Source organism: Corvus kubaryi, unplaced genomic scaffold (genome assembly GCF_017639235.1).
Source record: "Corvus kubaryi isolate FWS band 111438036 unplaced genomic scaffold, C.kubaryi_AGA036_p1.0 78, whole genome shotgun sequence".
NCBI classification, from domain to species: domain Eukaryota; kingdom Metazoa; phylum Chordata; class Aves; order Passeriformes; family Corvidae; genus Corvus; species Corvus kubaryi.
The window spans coordinates 5,403,917-5,421,818 of NW_024582065.1; the positions used below are offsets into that span (position 1 = coordinate 5,403,917).

Here is a 17,902-nt window from a genome sequence, read left to right on the forward strand (position 1 = left end):
AAGGAGGGGGAAGCGCCGAGCCGGGGACCCCCGGCTGAATCCGGTCATGGGGGTGGGGGGTACAGAGGGTGCGGGGGTGGCGGGGATGCCCCCGGGGTGAGCGAGTGCAGGGGCCCGGGGATGCCGGAGGGGTACGAGGCACCTGAGGGCGCAGGGGGGATGCTCAGGGATGCGGGGGATGTCGGGGGTGCGGGGATGCTCCGGGGCTGCGGGGGGTGCGGGAGCCCTGCGTGCTGCAGTGCAGGTGCGGGGGGTCCCGTGGGACGCTCGCCGCCGGGCCGGTGGGTTTAAGCCCCGGCGCCGGCTGCCCACGGCGGGCAGGGCTGGGGGGAGATGCCCGGACAGAGGGGCTGCCTTGGTACGTCCGGCGCCTGTACTCCCTATCCCGGTATGGTAACCCCTAGGCTGTTTTCCGTGCCCAAAATTCCTTGCACTTTGCTCATCTCTGCTGCGGCCAGGACGTTGTGTTTAACCTTGTGGGGAGAGCCCATGGCCGGTGTCCGGTCCGTGCGGGCTCCCGGTGCCCGGAGAACATTCCGTCGGTGCTCCCGGGGCAGTGGGTGCGGGGCTCTGTCACACGGCGGTGCCTTCTGCCGCTCTGTCCTTGACGGGAGCACATCCCTCCTGCCCAGAGCACATCCCTCCTGCCCAGCCCCGCTAGCAAAGCTCCGAGGGAGCTCAGGCAGCATGGAAATCTCCTGGGAGAACCCCCTTTGGTTGGTGGCTCTTGAGCAAGGCTGTGATGCACAGACAGTTGTGTGAAAGCAGAGTTTTGGCATTGAAAACGTGTGTATGGTTATTTGGGATAAGTGGGGCTTTTTTATATTGGGACTGCAAACAAAATTCCTCCAGCCATGTGCTGGCAGTTCTGGTACATGTAGAAATTTCTGGGAGCTGCTAAATCTGAGGGTGCTGCTGCCATAGAGCAGTTTGGGAATCTGTCCCCGTGGTTGGTAGGACAAGCAAAGGAATTGCTGCTGCTGGTGAGAAGATGTTTTGTATTCGCTGTTCCAAGTGACCTGGTGTGTGTTTTGTGAAGTGCACTGCAAGGAGGAGCAGGGTGTGTGTTCCCCTCACTCACCCGATTTTTCCCCTCTTCCCGCAGGAGGATTGTTGGATGGAGGCCAATTCCAGGACTCTGAGCCACATGTCAGAGAAAAGTTGGGTTCTTTTGTGAGCAGCTCACACAGCATCCACAAGTGCCCTTCCCCGTGGTGGCTCCTGAAGGTGCCGAGGTCCTCGTGCAGACATGGCATTTAGGAGGACAGAGGGAATGTCCATCATGCAGGCCTTGGCAATGACCGTGGCAGAGATCCCCGTGTTTGTTTACACGACGTTTGGGCAGGTACAAGGAGCGGGAAAGGTCTTCCTGTCACATTCCTGGGGCTGGCTCTGCGGGGTTGTCTGCGTGAGATGGAGGCACAATTGGGGTGGTGCTGGGGGACCTGGGCAGTTTGAGGGATTGGAGGAATTTCAGGGGGAGTTCGGGGTGGTGGAAGAGACTTGTTCTGAGTGGGCTTGGAGAGGAGAGAAAAGCGCTTCCCACATTCCTCCCAGGGAGAATACCCAGGTTCAATCTTTCTCTTCATCAAAGGCGCTATAAAAAGACTTGTCTTTCAAAGAAGAGTAATACGTTCCCCACTTGTAGTGATGCAGCACTTGGAGCAATAAAGCTCAGCTTCACGCCAGGGCTTCAGAGCTGAATTTGGGTAACCTGGATTGCATCTGTCCCAGGCTGTGTGCAGATTTTGCAGTGTTTTTTGGCAATGAGGATTGAGACCAAGTTCTCCAGGTCCTGTCAAAATGATGCTTCACAGTCTCTCTGTTGCTATGTCTTAGTTGTGTAGCAGGGGGCCTGTTTTGTAGATAGGAGGGTAAAGCCAACGTGTTTCATGTTTAACACAGGTTTTAAATTTTTTTTTTTAAAAAAGGCAATGGAATTGGTTTTTCATTGTTGCTCTTCCATTTCTTTTGTGTTTAAAGTCTGTCTTCTCTCAGCTGCGACTCTCTCCAGGCCTGCGCAAGGTGCTGTTTGCCACAGCTCTGGGGACGGTTGCCTTGGCTCTTGCAGCTCATCAGCTGAAGCGGCGGCGGCGCCGAAAGAAACAAATTGCTCCGGACAAGTGTGGCTTTAAACCAGGAGGGATCACAGTGCCCATCCTGCCAACCAGGAGGGTCTCCTCCGTGAAGAAAGGTTGGCCTTACAAAAAGGGAAAAATCCCCAAAGAGGATTTTTTGTACGGGGAGGGATGGGAAGGCAGGGGGAGAGGAAAGCACAGCCATTGGTGTAGTGCTTCAATGGGGAATGAAGTGGGAATTCTGAAGTGCAGTGCCATGAGCACAGGCTTTGGGGAGCAAAGGGAGACACTCTGAGCTCACAGTCCTCGGGAAGAAAAGGTGTCCTGAGGTATTCCCTGAGGTTTGCATTCCCATCCCCTTTCCTGCAGGCAGCCTGTGGACAATTACCACGCTGCCCAGTAATGACCAGGGCACGCAGTGACCTGGTTGTGCATTGATCTCGTGACGTCAGTGCGGGTCCTGTGCTCTGCTCAGGGGAGGGGAGGGTGGCCTGGGCCAGGCTGGGGAGTTGGGAGTGTCCATCCAGCTCTGCGGTGACTCCCAGCTTCCTCACCTGCTTGTACTGATTTTAGGGGTAAGACTGACCCAGGCTCTCAGCAAAGCACTTTAGGGATTAAGCATTTGTTTGGTGAAATGTATGAAAATCAAGGGAGCAGTGTCTGTGTTCTGCCTGTCCTGAGGGAAGGTGGAGGAGTTTTTGCTTGATTGTTTCCACTTGTCTCTTGCTGTCCATAAGCAGTGAATTCATTCCTCAGCCTCAGATCCCCACTGACACCAGCTTTCTTAGGCTCAGAGCAAAGCAGAGCAGACAGGAGATCTGTGGCTTATTTCGAGGTGTTGGATGCTGCTTTGCCCATTCACAGTCACACTGGACAGGGTGATGTTCCCCTCCCTATTCCCTGCTGCAGTCACCTGGGCCTAAAATCCTGTTTTTGTGTGACCTTCCCAACTGCAGGATACTCCAGCAGGAGAGTCCAGAGCCCTGGCAGCAAGAGCAATGACACGCTCAGCGGGATTTCCTCCATTGAGCCCAGCAAACATTCCAGTTCCTCCCACAGCCTTGCCTCGGTAAGGACCTTGTTGGCAGGGCTGGGAGATGTCAGTGCATGTACCTGTCACGAGATCACCAAGTCCTTGGGCTTGTACTGGCTCATGGAGAATGCCAAAGCCTCTGGAGCAGAACAGGTTGCAGTGTAATTGTAGGGCGGGTTCTGATATTAACCTTGCACTGAGTGTCTGGAGTTCCCTGCAAACAGCAATTTTTTGTGGCCAAGAGCTCCAGGATTCCTTGGCCAATTCTTTGGCCAAGGAGGAGCTGCAGGAGGGATTTCCCTGTGGGACATGGCCATGGTTCCTTGGAGCTGTCTGTGACCCTCTCAAGGAGTTAGGCTGGGTTGTTTCTGGGTCCCACAGCCATGGAGAGCTTGTTTGCTTCCCTCCATGGTGGGGGTTTGGGTGGCCCAGCAGCCTCTCCCTTCTGTGCTGGGGCTGCTCACAGCTTGCTTTGTTCTTAAAACCAAATTAACTCAAATTAGCTACTAAAATCTGATGGCTCTGTTCAGGAAACAGCACAGGTTGAGAACACAGCCCAGTCACTCTGCCTCCTCCAAAGCCAAAAAGCAGCCTATCAGTACTGGTAATTCAGGCTTAACCAGGCAGGAGAAGCCATCAGTGCTTATATCCACCTTTTGTGAGACCAAAACTGGAAGCATATGTGGCTTCAAGACCTGTTTCACATCCCCATTGCCCAGAGCCTCATGTTCTGTTGGAGCAGGGGGGCACAGATGAACCTCTGTGAGTGGCTGCAAAGTCCTCCCTCGTCATCACCCAGGCTCAGAGGCTGCTTGGCAATGCTGGGGAAAGGAGAGGGAAAAATCATCCCTTCGAAGGGAGCTGTTGGGTGCCAGGACCCCACAGCACATGCTGGTGTTGCTGGTTTTAGTACAGCTAAAGCACCAGAAGTTGCCAAAATCCGTGCTGGCCAAAGTGTGTCTCCAGCAGGCGGCAGTGCCTGCACGGCGCTGGGCACGGCACAGCATTCCCTGGGGAGCTGGGGTGTGATGGGATGTGACTGTGAGCACCAAGCTGTGTCCAGCTCTGGCCTCTGTCCCCCCACAGGGACTCGCATCCACGTAATTCCCCCATGGCTTCTCAGTTCACACGGATGCTATCCAGGTTTTGTAACACTGAAATTCTGTTTCTCTTTAAATAAAAAGCAATCCGTGAATGCCTTTTCCCACTGCTGGTGCCTGGGTGGGGATATCCCCACGGACAGGCATCTGTTTCTGTACAGATGAGCTGACCCTGTACTTACAGTTTTCATATTACTTGGTGGAAAAACAAGTGATCCTTTGCACAGCTGCAGGTTTGCCTGTGCTCTCCTTTGCTTCCTGGGCTCCTCTTTGCTATCCAGTAAGTAAATTGGCAGCAGTGAGCTGATGATTTGCAGTTCTGGATCTCAAGGTGATTTATTAACATCCCACAGGGATTGATCAATGGAGGCAGGGCAGGAATTCATCTGTCAGCTGATTGTTGTAGCTTGTTTTTGGTACCAAGCTCATGTTTGGACATCCTTCTCTAAGCCACAGGAAAATGCTAGTCACTGATAGTGTTGAATCCAGCACTTTACTGGGTCAGACTTTAGAAGACATTGATACCTTGGTGTGAAACTGGACAAAGCTGACACTGCTGTGTGGATTGTTGAGCTCAGCCCTCCGAGGAGAGGGTCTGGTTACAAAGAGAAGAGTGAGGATTCCCCTTGCCCTCTGGGGATTCCTCAGCTGTATTTTTTCTGGGAAACTGTTTCTTTTGTTTGGACTGTGCTTTCTTCCTTGTCACTTCCAGTGTTTTTTGTACAGGCAGCTGGGGCTGACATGAGCTTTCCATCAAAATCCTGGTGCCTTTGTAGTGATTGCTTTGGACCTTTCGTGGGCTGTTTCCTCCATCAGTGCTCTCCTTGTAGTCCTTATCAATACAGGGGAGCACAGGGCAAACATGGGGAAGAAAAATGCCTTTTTGCTGAAGTTTAACTGGTGTTTGTTTGATCTTAGCATCTCTAACTTTGAGAGAATTTAAATGCATTTGGTGCCCTCTGCTCCCTTCCTGCAGATGGTAGCAGTCAACTCCTCAAGTCCAATACCCCCAGGGATGTGGGAGGCCCAGGCAATGGGAGATGCTGGAGCCATTGGTGATTCCAGTGCAGAAAGCCTCTATGTTCAAGGTAAGCAGGCACAAGGTCATTCCCCTGGGGGGTTGTTTATCACTGTGAGAGCAAGAAAGGTGTGAGAATTGACACAGAGCATCAGCACTCAATGTAGAACTCTAACAGAAAGTTCCCTTCCATTCTCAGCCTAAACTCAAATAAAAATCCCATCTTCTCTTAAAAAAAAAAAAAAAGATCTTTTTTGTCAGTGAATAATTTACTTCCAAAATACTGTTCTTGAGCACAGGCTCTTCTTGTGCAGAGAACAGTACTTTGAATGTAACATGGATAATGTTCTAACCAGTTTGGGGATGTTCTCCTTCTAATCCAAAATAAACCATATTTAAACAGGAAAGAAAGGGAATATGTTTATTCTTTCAGCTGGGGAGGGATTTCCCTCTTTGCTGGATTGTCTGAGTGAGCAAAGACTCATCCTGTATCTCTTTGTTCCTGAGTGCCTTGGAACTCTCAAAGGTTTTGGTCGTGTTTACAGGCATGGAGCTGTTTGAGGAGGCCCTGCAGAAATGGGAACAGGCACTGAGCATCAGGCAAAGGGACAGTGCTTGTACCAGCACCCCTGTGCCCTGGGACAGCAGGAAGCAGCAAGAAAGCATGTCTGAGAACCTTTCAGAGGTAGGTCCCCACATGCTGAAAGGCCAGCCTGGGTGCTGGAAGCAGTAAACAGTGGGAGGTTAAAAGGAGAGCAAATTAAGGGCAGAGACAGGCCAGACTCTGTTTAAGAGCTGTCTGTATCTGCAGCTTCCTTATGCAATGGAAGTGGGTGTTTTTAATTTCTTTCTCTTTTTAATATGTCTCGCCCCCTCATTCCCCAGCTTTTCTACCCACCTTCCAGCCTTGTGTCACTCACTGTCACACGTGTCCTCCCGTGGCACAGCCTGTGGTGAGAAAAGGCTGTGATGAATGCAGCACAGCTTTGGCTGGCAGTGTTGTCTCTGTAACTTTTTAATGCATTTGAAAATGGAGATCTTGATGGTCACTGTCCCTTCTGGGAACTGGGTGGAGAGCAGAGCCCAGCTGTGTGTGTGTGGATGAGGAAAGCAGTGGTAACTTGGTAGGAGCTGAGTGTGGCCCTGGTCCCTGCAGGGAGATGTGTACCTCACTCAGCCTGCAGCTACAGAAGCCAGGATTTTAGGACAGCCCTTTGCTGTCTGAGACTTGAGGACTATGCAGGGAAGACCTGTGTTAAAGGAGATCTAAACTAGAATGGCTCAGTGACAGCCACAAAGCTAAAAAACCTGCTGTAACTCAGGGCTGTGAAAGGAACTGAACTCCCAACTCTCCAGGAGTTCTCACTGGGAAAAGTGTTCCCAGCCTTTTGTAAACAGTCTGGTGTAGTAAGTATGTGGGACATTTGTCTTTTGTGCTGGATAATATTTATCCAAGTAAAATCTGGATTCTGTTGTTGTTGGCTCTCCTTGAAGAGCCCTGTAGTGTTTCTAAAACTGCCTTAAGACCAGTTGATTCATTATGAAAATAGATTTTGTGCTTCTTGTTAATGCTTCTGTCTTCCGGGTGAGATACTCATGCAAACATAGGGGCATGAAGGCAAGATGCCATTCAAGTCTTATTTTCCCCACACCTTTTTTTTTTTTTTTCTCCATCCTCCTGTGTTGCTTACAGCAAACTTTGCTTATACCCAGCACCTTAATCTAAATACTGTTATCCAGTTCTGGATATCCTGTTATATTCAACACAGGTTTCCTGATGCTATTTCTCCTGGAAATGAGGCTAAAGTCAAAAGGCAGGAGAATTAAGTGGTGTAGAACTTATTAAAATACCTGTTTTTCTGGGTGGCAGGTTAAAGTTCTTGAGTTCTTCCTTCCTTTTTTAAGAGGAAAACAAAATTGTGAAGCTCAAAAGCCAGAGGGTTTGAGTAGGCTGTGTGGAAGCTTCCCTCTCCGTGCATTATTAGCTGCATTGTAGGATTAACGACTCCTCTCTCTTTTTATTTTTAATCATTTAATCTGCAAACTGAAAATCCCATTTTCACTGAAATTTTCCTCCCATATTTGTGCTGTCCAATCTGTCTGTGCCCAGCTGGCTAACTAAGGGTGGCATTTATGTGTGTTCCAGGAGGAGTCCCAGAAAAGGGAGTTTGCTGAGAAGCTGGAGTCCCTCTTGCACCGAGCCTACCACCTCCAGGAAGAGTTTGGCTCCTCGCTCCCGTCGGACAGCGTGCTGCTGGATCTGGGTAGGGCATCTGACTACAGTAAAATGCCAGTTTCCTGCGTGGTTTTATGTCTTTTCTGTAAGCCAAGTAAAGGAGGAGTGACAAAGTGCGAGTGGAAGAGAGCACAGGAGCTGAGAGGAATGTTGGTCCGTGAACTCCAACACGTGTGGCTTCTTTCTCTCCTCCAGAGAAGACTTTAATGCTTCCCTTGGCGGACGGATCGTTGCGGCTGCGGACGGATGATGAGGACAGCTCGGCTTCGGAGGATTCCTTCTTCTCTGCAGCAGAGGTGACTGAAGTGTCAGCTGTGTGTCACAGCCCAGTGGCTTGGAGGGAAGGCACAAAGTCAGCAGATCCAAACGCATCTTGGGAGAGGAAGATGATCAAACAGAGAGCAACAGCCCCAGGCTGGGAGGCTCATGATGGATGTTAGGAAAAGCTTTTTAATGAGGGGGATGGTGCAGGCTTTTCCAACCAGCACTTCATGTCATCTTCTTATCTACTGTAGAAAACATGCCATAACAGCTAGGAAAGTGCTGTTATCTAATGTAAGGTGGCTTGGTAGTGTAAATTTTATGGATCATTGGCTATGTCAGAGCTGAGACAGCTTTTGGTGGAAAAAGAAATATCTTTGCATGAAACAGTTGTCACTGACAAACTTTGCTAGCTGAAGATTCTCTGAAGAAGGCCTACCTTGCTTGTGTGCAGTCTCTTGTGTATTTGCAAATATTTAATGAGCTCATTTTTTTCTTCCCACGTCTCTTGTTACCTCCGCAGCTCTTTGATTCTCTCCCCTTTGAGGAAATGCCATTCCACCTCTCCAAGCCAGTGGCAGCGTACGAAGAAGCTCTGCAGCTGGTGAAAGAAGGGAAGGTTGCGTGCCGGACGCTGAGGTGAAGAGGCAGCTGGAGCTGTGGGATCTTGTGTCCCCTGCGGCACTGTGAACACATCATTTGCCTTTGAGCAGCCCCATAACCAGAAAAACCCTTTGGGGTCATAAAATCACAGCATCCTTCCTGCTGGGGTTTGGCCTTCCCAGGGAATTAGCCCCAGATTTTAGGGACTCACATGTTAAGAAAGAGTAATTGTCCCAGGAAGTTAGTGATAGGAAGTGTGACTGTTCTGGGAGGCTGGCATAGTCCTGTACCAGCCTGGCAGAGGTCCTCTGTTCCCCCAGGGAGCTGGATAAAGAGAAAGTGACTGTTCCTTTCTCCTATGCACAAACTGGGAATTTAGTTTTGTGGTTAGTTGGTAGGAGCACCAACATCAGGAGAACTGGAATTTACGCAATTCTTCCCCTTTCCCTCTAGGACAGAGCTCCTTGGCTGCTACAGTGACCAGGATTTCCTGGCGAAGCTGCATTGTGTCAGGCAGGCATTCCAGGTGAGACTGGCTCCAGGCTCCCAGGTTTCCATGGCACATGGCTGCCAGCAGCACGTTCCTGGAGAGTGCAGTTTTGTTTCCTAGATTCCAGCTTGTTAAAGGTTAATGACACTGGTGTGTGCAGCATTGCACTGCTTCATGTCCCGTCCTTTTTTTTTTCTTCCAATTCAGAATTTGAGGGTGTGTAGGTCCTCACAGGAGACATCTGTGTTCCCTTTGCAGGAGCTGCTGGAGGATGAAAGCAATCAGCTGTTTTTTGGAGAGGTTGGGAAGCAGATGGTGATAGGACTGATGACAAAAGCTGAAAAGGTAGGAAGTTTATGTAACAACTAAGCTGTGTCTTGAGTACAGGGACACTTGTTCCCCCATCCCACCCCAGAGTTTGTCCAGTATGTTGGAAGAAGAAAACTTCATCTGAGTGGTGGTGACTACTGTGATGTTGATGTCAGCTCAAATCTGAGTAGTCAAACTTCTGTTTTGTTCCTCTGCTCTCCCAGAATCCCAAAGCTTTCCTGGAAAGCTACGAGGAGATGCTGCGTTATGCCCTGAAGCAAGAGACCTGGCCGACCACTCAGCAGGAGCTGGAGGGAAGAGGGGTTGGTAAAGACATTATCTTTACAGAGTTGCAGAGGAGTTGGAAGGTATTTCTTGCCCAGAGAGGTTGTGGAATTCCCATCCGTGGAAGTGCTCAAGGCCAGGCTGGACGGGGCTTGAAGCAACCTGGTCTAGTAGAAGGTGTCCCTGCCCATGACAGGGGGTGGAACTGGATGGTTTTAAAGTCCCTTACAAGCCAAACCACTGTGATTCTATTATAATGAAAATGTAGGAATGGCCCAGGAATGAAAGAGCTGCTGGTGAAATAAGATTACATTGACTTCAGCTTGTTACATTTTGTTGCTTCTAACCAAAAAAGCCTGTCTCTTTAAAACCCGTTCCCTTTACAGACTGTTCTGCTCCCTGACAGGTGGTGTGCATGAGCTTCTTTGATATTGTGCTGGACTTCATCCTCATGGATGCTTTTGAGGATCTGGAGAACCCTCCCTCCTCCGTGCTGGCTGTGCTGCGCAACCGCTGGCTGTCCGACAGCTTCAAGGAGACGGTGCGTGAGATGGGGAGTGCTGGTGTGAGTGTGAGATCAGTGCCAAGGCCAGAAAAGAGCATAACCTCATCTTTCCTGGTTCAGCTGAATTCTCTCTTTATCAATGCCACGCTTTCCTGAAGCTCTAAACAACAGTCTTCTTGTGCATGGAAATTGTTTACAGGAAAGCTTTCCTTATTTTGAAAGCATCTGGTCGGCAACCAGACTTATGGCTCTAGGGGCCTTTATCAGTGATGCCATGGAGATGTTAAAAGATGACAGCACCTATTTTTATGAATGAGAATAAAAGGGTCAAAATACAGGGAAAAATATGTGGGTTTTAGCACATGGCCATTCATTCTGGCAGTACCTCAGCAGACACTGAAGCTGAAATTGCAAAGCTTTCCTTTAGTCCTGCCCCCAGTTGTATTTTTAAGACTGATTAGTTTGATAGACTGAGAATAAAATGGCACTTTGTAACAGCTGCCTGCTTACAGGGGATTGTGGGCTGTTGGGCAACTATGTCAGATCATATTAACAATCTTCAGAAACCCTTTGGCTTCTCTGGAATGGATCTGAAGTGGCTAAATCTGCTTCCAGTTCACTTCAATTTTGTCATTTTAGAGTTGTTGGCACAAAAGGGCGACTGCTTTGATGTTTTGATGACAATGTGTTGGTAAATTTTGGGTTTTTTTAAGTAATCCCAGTAGCTAATGGGCTCTCTCTGTTAATTGTAGGCTCTAGCAACTGCTTGCTGGTCAGTTCTGAAAGCAAAAAGGAGGCTTCTGATGGTAAGCAAAATTAATCCAAAGGGAAATAATCTAATGTATTTGAGGCTGAAAAGAGGACACATAGATCTTGACAAAGTATGAAGTCTTAAGTGGTAGAAGACTGAACAGAGTCACGTTCTTTGTGATGCTTTAGAGCCCTGGGGTCCTGCGGTCACTGCTCCAGTGCTATGCCAGTATTTTACTGAATCAATCTGAGTTTATTCTCCCTTATTCTCTTAATGTGAGGATTCAAATGACAGTGTTGCCTGTCTGGTATTCCCTCTCCCTGCTCACAATACTGTAGGAGTGGCTGCTGATCCCAAGCAACAAGGGACTGCTCCTGAATTGTATTTTCCTTGCTGGCACCAAACGGAATGGTTCAGGCACTGCTCTGCTCCCTGATGCTGATGCTAATTAGCCATTACTTGATGAGTTTCACTTAAATCTGTGACTTCCTAAAGTATCACAGCAGACGAGTTTATGGAGCTGGGGAACAGGAAGCCATAACTTCACAACCCCAGTTCTGCCACAGAGTCTGTGGCCTCTGGCAAGTTTTCAGCTCAGTCCCAACAGCCAGCTGGTATGACGGGGTTTGGCTCCTGAGATGGCACAGAGAGAAATGAGAGCACTAGAAGCTCTACTGGTGCTGTCATGCAGTAGCTCTGCCTTGGATATTTGCATGTCCTTTCCTGGCTTGGTCAGCAAATTATAAATAGAGGCTATAAAGGCTGGCTGGTGATTGCTTTTCATTTTCTTCTGTTCATTTTCCTCTTGAAATAGCAGCTTAGAAACATGAAGATACAAAGCTCTAGTCATCCTTCAAGGGATCTGAAAGATAAATGTAGTTTTGCAGGAGGAGATGTTCCAAATAGCTCTTAACTTCAGTTACTGAAGCTTTCTGGCAGGGAAGTTGGTGGCTGATTTGGAATAAGCTGCTAATTCTGCCTGAGAATGAAGACCATCTAATTCTGTTCTTCCCTGTGGCAGGTACCAGATGGCTTTATCTCTCATTTCTACTCCGTATCGGAGCATGTCAGTCCTGTTCTAGCCTTTGGTTTTCTGGGGCCCAAGCAGCAGCTATCCGAAGTCTGCAGCTTCTTCAAGGTAAGGTGGCTTTTCTGTACCTCATCTGTGTGGGACTCCTGTCTGCTGGCTTAAAGCTGCTGATATGTGCCCTTGGTGGCTGGTACCAGCAGGTGAAGGAATGTGACTGTAAACCTTCCTTTTTTTGCAGCACCAGATCGTCCAATATTTGAAGGACATGTTTGACTTCGACAATGTGAGGTACACGACGGTGCAGTTGCTGGCAGAGGACATTTTGCAGCTGTCGCGGCGGCGCAGCGAGATCCTCTTAGGATACCTGGGTACCGAGACTTCCCCAGAGATGAACGGCATGCTTCCTGGCGTAACCGAGCCGCTGAAGGAGGAGCTCATCTGATGTCAGCAGAGGAAAACGCTTTTGTACAGGGACCTTTTCCTCCCAGAGATGGATAAAACTACCTGCAAAGTGCAGCGGTGGCAGCAAGACTACATGAAGACACAGCAATCTGGCGGGACCTTCTGCTTTTTGTAGCCAGTAGTGTTTGCTGGGATGGATCCAGGACCACTTGCCAGCTTATGGTTTGAATTTCTCCTTTGTTCCACCTTCCTGTTCTTCTTATTACTATTACTTTCAATGTCTTATATATACATCGTGTCCTGAACTGCCCGGGCCCAGATTTTTGCCCAATTCTCTTGAATAGGGCAATGTATGTACCTATTTTGCCTGTGTGTTTTCTGGGAGGTAAATCCCCGACGTTTACGATTGTGCGTGGGAACAGGAATATCATTGGGAAATTCTCCACTTGACCATTACCTTCTCAAGGAAGCTTTGCTTGCTTTGGGATTTTTGTTACTGTTCTGCTCTGCTGTGTTCCTACAGACATTAATTACTGCTAATTTTTACCCTAAGTGTGTTAACACATGTAATGTGACTAGCAAAGATTTCTTTCCTGGGGAGGAAGAAATAGTTCTGTAAAGCACTGAAGTAAAATGCAGACTTCTGTAAGCAGTCTGAAGCTCTAGGGGAATTGGTCTGTTCCCTTGGTGTTGCTGCTCTTTGGAGACCAGATGATGACGAGCTCTGTGTCCTGGTCATCCTTGCTTAGGAGGTTGCTGAGGTCTGTGTTTGCCCCTAAGGCAAGTTAGTGTGAGGAGGGGAGGGATTTGCATCCTGCCTGTGTTTGCACAAAGTCTTTGGCATCCATCAAAGTGCCTTGCTGGATTTCAGAATGAGACAGCAGCAGCTTTTGCTGGGTCGGAGGTGTGGGGTGTGTACAAGCAGAGGGAAAGGGTAATAACATGGTGCTTATTGCTGTTATGCACAGGGTAGCGAGAGGTGTAGATGTTGGATGTGAGGTTATGCGTGCGGATAGTTGGAGAGCTGGGATCAAGCTTCTAGAGAGGAAATGACTCTTTACCGTCTGTCAGTCCTAAGAAATACGACATAATTTTGGGTAATGATCAAATGTGTGTATATGGTAGTGCTTCTCAAATGCTGGGATCCTGACTGCCCAGCAAGCACCTGGAATCTGGCTCCTCTGGGATGTGAGCTGAGTTGGATACTCGTGTAGGACAGCAGCAGTGGAGTGTGCTGAACTAGAGAGTCATCAAAATCACAGAATAATAGAATATGCTGAGTTGGAAGGGACCCATCGGGATTGAGTCCAACTTCTGGCTCTGCATAGGGCACCCCAACATTCCCACCATATGCTGAGAGAGTTGCCCAGACTTCTTGAACTCTGTCAGGCTTGGTGCTGTGACCACTTCCCTGGGGAGCCTGTTCAGTGCCCAACCACCCTCTGGGTAGAAAACCTTTTCCTGATATCCAACCTAAACCTCTCCCAACTCAGCGTCATGCCATTGACTTGAGGCAGTCCTGGCTTTTGTGTGAGATTTGCAATGATTTGCTGAGTCCTCTGTGAGTACAGCACCACAGATGAAGGTTGAGATCCAGCCTGTGCCTTCTTCTGTTTCAGTCCACATGTAAGTCCAAGTCCCACCCTCGGAATGAGGAGGTCTTCAGGACTTCCACAAAAACATGAGCTTCACTGTTTTTGTTCCAGACTGATTAGTTACCCCTTGTGTCTGTTCTGGGTGAAAGACATGAGGCTTATCTGGATGTATTTTTGCAAGTGGAAAAAAATATGTAAGAATCTGGAATTTCCATATGAGTGGAAAATCAGTCCGTGGGCTTGGAGAATACAAATGCTTTCTTCCTCTTCAGATATCTATTGTAGATTCTGCTGGTAAAAGCAGGAAGGAAGTAAACAGAGAAAAAAAGTAAACAGGAGGACATAAAAGGAGCAGATAAATGTGCTGTGCCATGTGCTCTAGGGTCACCCTCCCTGAGCAGGGAGGTGGGACCAGGTGACCCACTGTGGTCCCTTCCAACCTGACCCATTCTGTGGCTCTCTGATTCCTTGAAATGCTCCTGAGATGTTTGCAGGGGGGTGCGTGTAGAGCACAGTAACATCTGGTGCTCTGTAAGCACATCAGACTGATGTGGCTTATCGTGGAAACCAGATTAATGCAATAAACAGGACCAACGCTGAGGCAGAAATTAGGAGCAGCTGCCCCAAGTGAGGCTGCATGGAATAAACTGTTATGAGAAGGATTTAAGAGACAGCAGTTGAAACTAGGAAAGGTCTCTGAGGTGTCTTGCTCCTGGCAGTGTGCAGGAAGAGAAGAAATGGAGGATGTTGTATTAGCATGTCACACCTGCTACATGTAAACTGTGATTCGAAAGTATGGTATATTCTGAAAGCAAGTTACTTTGCCAAAAAGATAATGTTGATAGTGCTTTGTGCTCTTGTATGGCTGGTTTAGAAGAAAGTCACTTCAGCAGCTTTTGTATAGTGATTAAAAAGATGCTAAAATATGAAGATTAACGTAATGAGATGGACTGTAATTCTAAACAATCAGTGCTGTTAAATTCTCATTTTTAGTGTTGTTTTATGTGTATTTATTTACTATTTTGAGTGTCTTTTGGCCTCAGTGCTTGGGCAGCCTGCCTGTTTTGTGTACAGACAAGAACACTGGCCGCTAACTTTGAGCTTTTGCATCCTTCTGGGAGAGGATACTGAAACAGGGTCCCCCTGAAGCGAACACTAACTTGCACTGTGGCTTTTTAAGCAGAGGAATTGTAAATTCCTAATCAATCAAATGAAGAAAGACTGTTTTATTACAGCCTGATGCTTTTGCTTAGCCCTTATTGCAAGTAGGTTACACAGCCCTCCCAGTGAAGGTAAAGAGGAATCGGCCTCGGGAACATCTGCAGCTTCTTGAAAGTCGAGTTCTCTGCCTTTGCCCACCAGCAGTGACTTAGTCCTGCACCAGCCAAGGATGTTTGCCGAGACAAACTGGTTTTATCTTTACTGGGATGGATGTTAAACTTCTCTACATCTCCCCCTCATTTCCTTGCTGCTCTTTGTCCCTCCCCAATCCCAGTGTAGCTCTAGAGGAAAGGCAGAAAGGTGTCTGCAGCCTCTGAAGGGAACTGCAAGGATCAGCGGGTTCACAGGAGTTGTTCCTGTGGAAGAAGCTCTCCCTGGCCTGAGCAGTGCTGTCAGGGACCTGCTGTGTTCAACTCCTTTGGATGCAGCCCTCGGGTTGCAGGGCCCAGCCCAAAAGGTGACTCTCATACTCACCTGTATTGCAGGGAAGAGTTAAAGGGTATGATGGAACACCTGCCTGCCCTCTGGCTTCCTGAGATCCCTAGAAAATCCCTTCCCCCACCTACTGTGTTTAACAAAGGAAATTCTTCAGTATTAATAGCAGCTGAGATGTGTATTTGGGTAGAATCCCTTGAGATGAGACATTCACCTTTTTTTATGATGAACCCTTATTCTCAAGGGGTTAAATCATCCTGGGCTGACACTTGCAAGATTTTAACACTGATGGGGATTTAAAGTGGCTTAGCAGCCATGAAGTAAAATCCCTCAATAGTGTCTGATGCTTAAACAGAATTTAAAATATGCATGACTTTCATTTTTTATGTGGAGGTTGTAACAAGCGCAGTACTTTAGTATGTATGTAGAGACCATGCCAAATTGCTCTAGGAGGGTCTTTATGATCTTTAAGCACAGTAATAAAATTATGAGGAAAAATCTGCCTTGTATCTACAAAATCAGTGTGGCTTTGAAGAGCATGACTTGTGTTGTCTCATACAGGGAGGTGGGAAAGCAGGATTTTATTTATCCCTCTTCAGTAGAACATTCCTCTGCCATATCTGAAACTAATGAATGTAAACTTGTGCCTATTTTTTTCTTGATTTCTTAAAGGTGTAAAAATCTGTTCTTGATTTGCTCCTATCTTTTTCTTTGCAGCTGATTTTTAAAAAATATCTTTAATCTTAGGATGTGGGCATTACAAGTAAAATAAAACTTTCCTTCATGATTGTGGGTTTTGTTCCTGAATTTCCTGGTGAAACGTGGTAGAAACTCAGTCTTTGGTTTCTGATTTAGGTGACAGTTGTGGTGGCACCTCTGCTTCTAGTGATGGTGTCAAACTAGGCTTGCTGTTCCTAGGGCCAGAATGATGAACTTGAAAGGTTTAAATGTAAAGTTAAAGGGTTTAATTGCATGGGGAGTCTTCCTGGGTCTACTGACAAGTCCACAGATGAAGTGGGCTATAAAATAAACAAAACAACTCCTTGTACTTTGAACCATGGTTGGAAACTGTGGGGTTTAATTTTTCAGATTTTTCTGTGGTGGTTTGGCTGTGTTGGAGTGTGGTGTGAGGAGGCTGTGATGAAGTGATAACAGAAAATCCCAGTGAAGAGCAGAATCTCTTACACATTGTCCAAGTTCTTGTAGCACTTACCAGCTTCCCAAACTCTGTGAGAGAAACCCAGACTAAAGCCTGCAGGTTGGTATCAGAGCTGCCTATCTGCTGAGCAAGGCGAGAAAATCATCTTCTTGTTCTTCTGAAACAACTATAGTGGATTTAAATAGTTTCATTTTCAGATGATAGAGAAACCAGACTGAATCAGATAGGCTGTTTCTTCCACAGTGATTAAAATTTCATTCTTATGCTTAAAAATAAAAAAAGTAAAAACTAGTCTCTGTTAGCATTAATGCAAGCCTGTCATGAACTCTGATGTATGCAAATAAAATATTCGTGGATAGGAAAATTTTTGTCTCACGCCACACCCTGATCATTAGTTGAGAGAGTTAAAAGGAGTTTATCTCAGTTTCCATGGAGTCAGACTCCACACTCATTACAGCTCCAGAGCAGCTTTGTGCTTTCTTGTGCTGAGGCACAGAGCAAAGGCTGCTCCATGTATTGACACTTTTTTCTCCTGTTCAGGAAGGAGTGGGTGAATACAGCAATGAAGCCCACAATTTTCAGTACTTGTCATGGTACATAGATCAAATGTAATCCACTCTGCCAGCATAACTCTACATTCAATAGCTTGGAAAGGAGGAGATTTATTTAACTTGAATAATGAAAGCAGTAAATCACTCATGCTCCCTCATAGCAGTCTTGTGCGATGAACTGAGCTCCTGCAGTAAATATTTGCTCTTTCTTTCCAAATAATAAGACTTTAATGCTATTTTTCTTTTTGAAATGCCAGGGAGAATGTCAGCTAGGAAGAGCTTGTTGAAATTAATGGGATGTAATCGTAATTGAAGCAGGTATATTACAACTGCAGGAAAAGGAGTTTCCTCCTTTTTTGAAATCTTAATTTATGGGATAGAAATCCTGATCCGTGTGCTTTCCTGACACCACTTAAAGGCAACTTCATGCCTGTGTTGATCACTTCTTGTGGGGCTCTTGCCTATTTATTTTTCTGTAAGTTTAATTTTTTTATACTGAATTAACTTTGGTTGGTTGGTCTGAAGGTGGATTTGCCTTCTGAAAGCTTTTCTGTGCAATGCTTTTCCTCAGGCTCCCCAGGTAAGTCTTATTTCTGGGGTCGCATATGGGAACATTCCTTTGGCTTGGTCTTCAAAGTAGGTGATTTTAGTAGTTAAAGGTATTTGGGGGTGAAAAAAAAGTATCACCTGGACCAGGTGTTGCCTGGCATTTGCAGAATCTTTACAGGATTTTCTGCCAGGACTTAAGGAAGAAATTGTTCCCTGTGAGGGTGGTGAGGCCCTGGCACAGGCTGCTCAGAGGAGCTGTGGCTGCCCCATCCCTGGAAGTGTCCAAGGCCA

General features: G+C 47.3%; 1 protein-coding gene across 2 annotated transcripts in view; it reads left to right on the forward strand.

The window, feature by feature from the left end:
- The window catches only part of MIGA2 (mitoguardin 2), a 16,920-nt gene extending 500 nt beyond the window's left edge, over positions 1–16,420 (forward strand). The window contains exons 2-16 of one of the 2 annotated variants that reach the window (XM_042052157.1): positions 1,106–1,345; positions 1,984–2,194; positions 3,035–3,147; positions 5,188–5,299; positions 5,775–5,914; positions 7,376–7,493; positions 7,661–7,761; positions 8,250–8,365; positions 8,783–8,855; positions 9,078–9,164; positions 9,353–9,451; positions 9,820–9,954; positions 10,671–10,724; positions 11,691–11,807; positions 11,938–16,420. In XM_042052157.1, the coding sequence (XP_041908091.1) occupies positions 1,250–1,345; positions 1,984–2,194; positions 3,035–3,147; positions 5,188–5,299; positions 5,775–5,914; positions 7,376–7,493; positions 7,661–7,761; positions 8,250–8,365; positions 8,783–8,855; positions 9,078–9,164; positions 9,353–9,451; positions 9,820–9,954; positions 10,671–10,724; positions 11,691–11,807; positions 11,938–12,141 (1,776 nt within the window). In that variant the 5' untranslated portion in view covers positions 1,106–1,249 and the 3' untranslated portion in view covers positions 12,142–16,420. The remainder of the gene's footprint in view (positions 1–1,105; positions 1,346–1,983; positions 2,195–3,034; positions 3,148–5,187; positions 5,300–5,774; positions 5,915–7,375; positions 7,494–7,660; positions 7,762–8,249; positions 8,366–8,782; positions 8,856–9,077; positions 9,165–9,352; positions 9,452–9,819; positions 9,955–10,670; positions 10,725–11,690; positions 11,808–11,937) is intronic. The other variant, XM_042052158.1, reaches the window with a different exon arrangement.
- Positions 16,421–17,902: the final 1,482 nt, after the last annotated feature.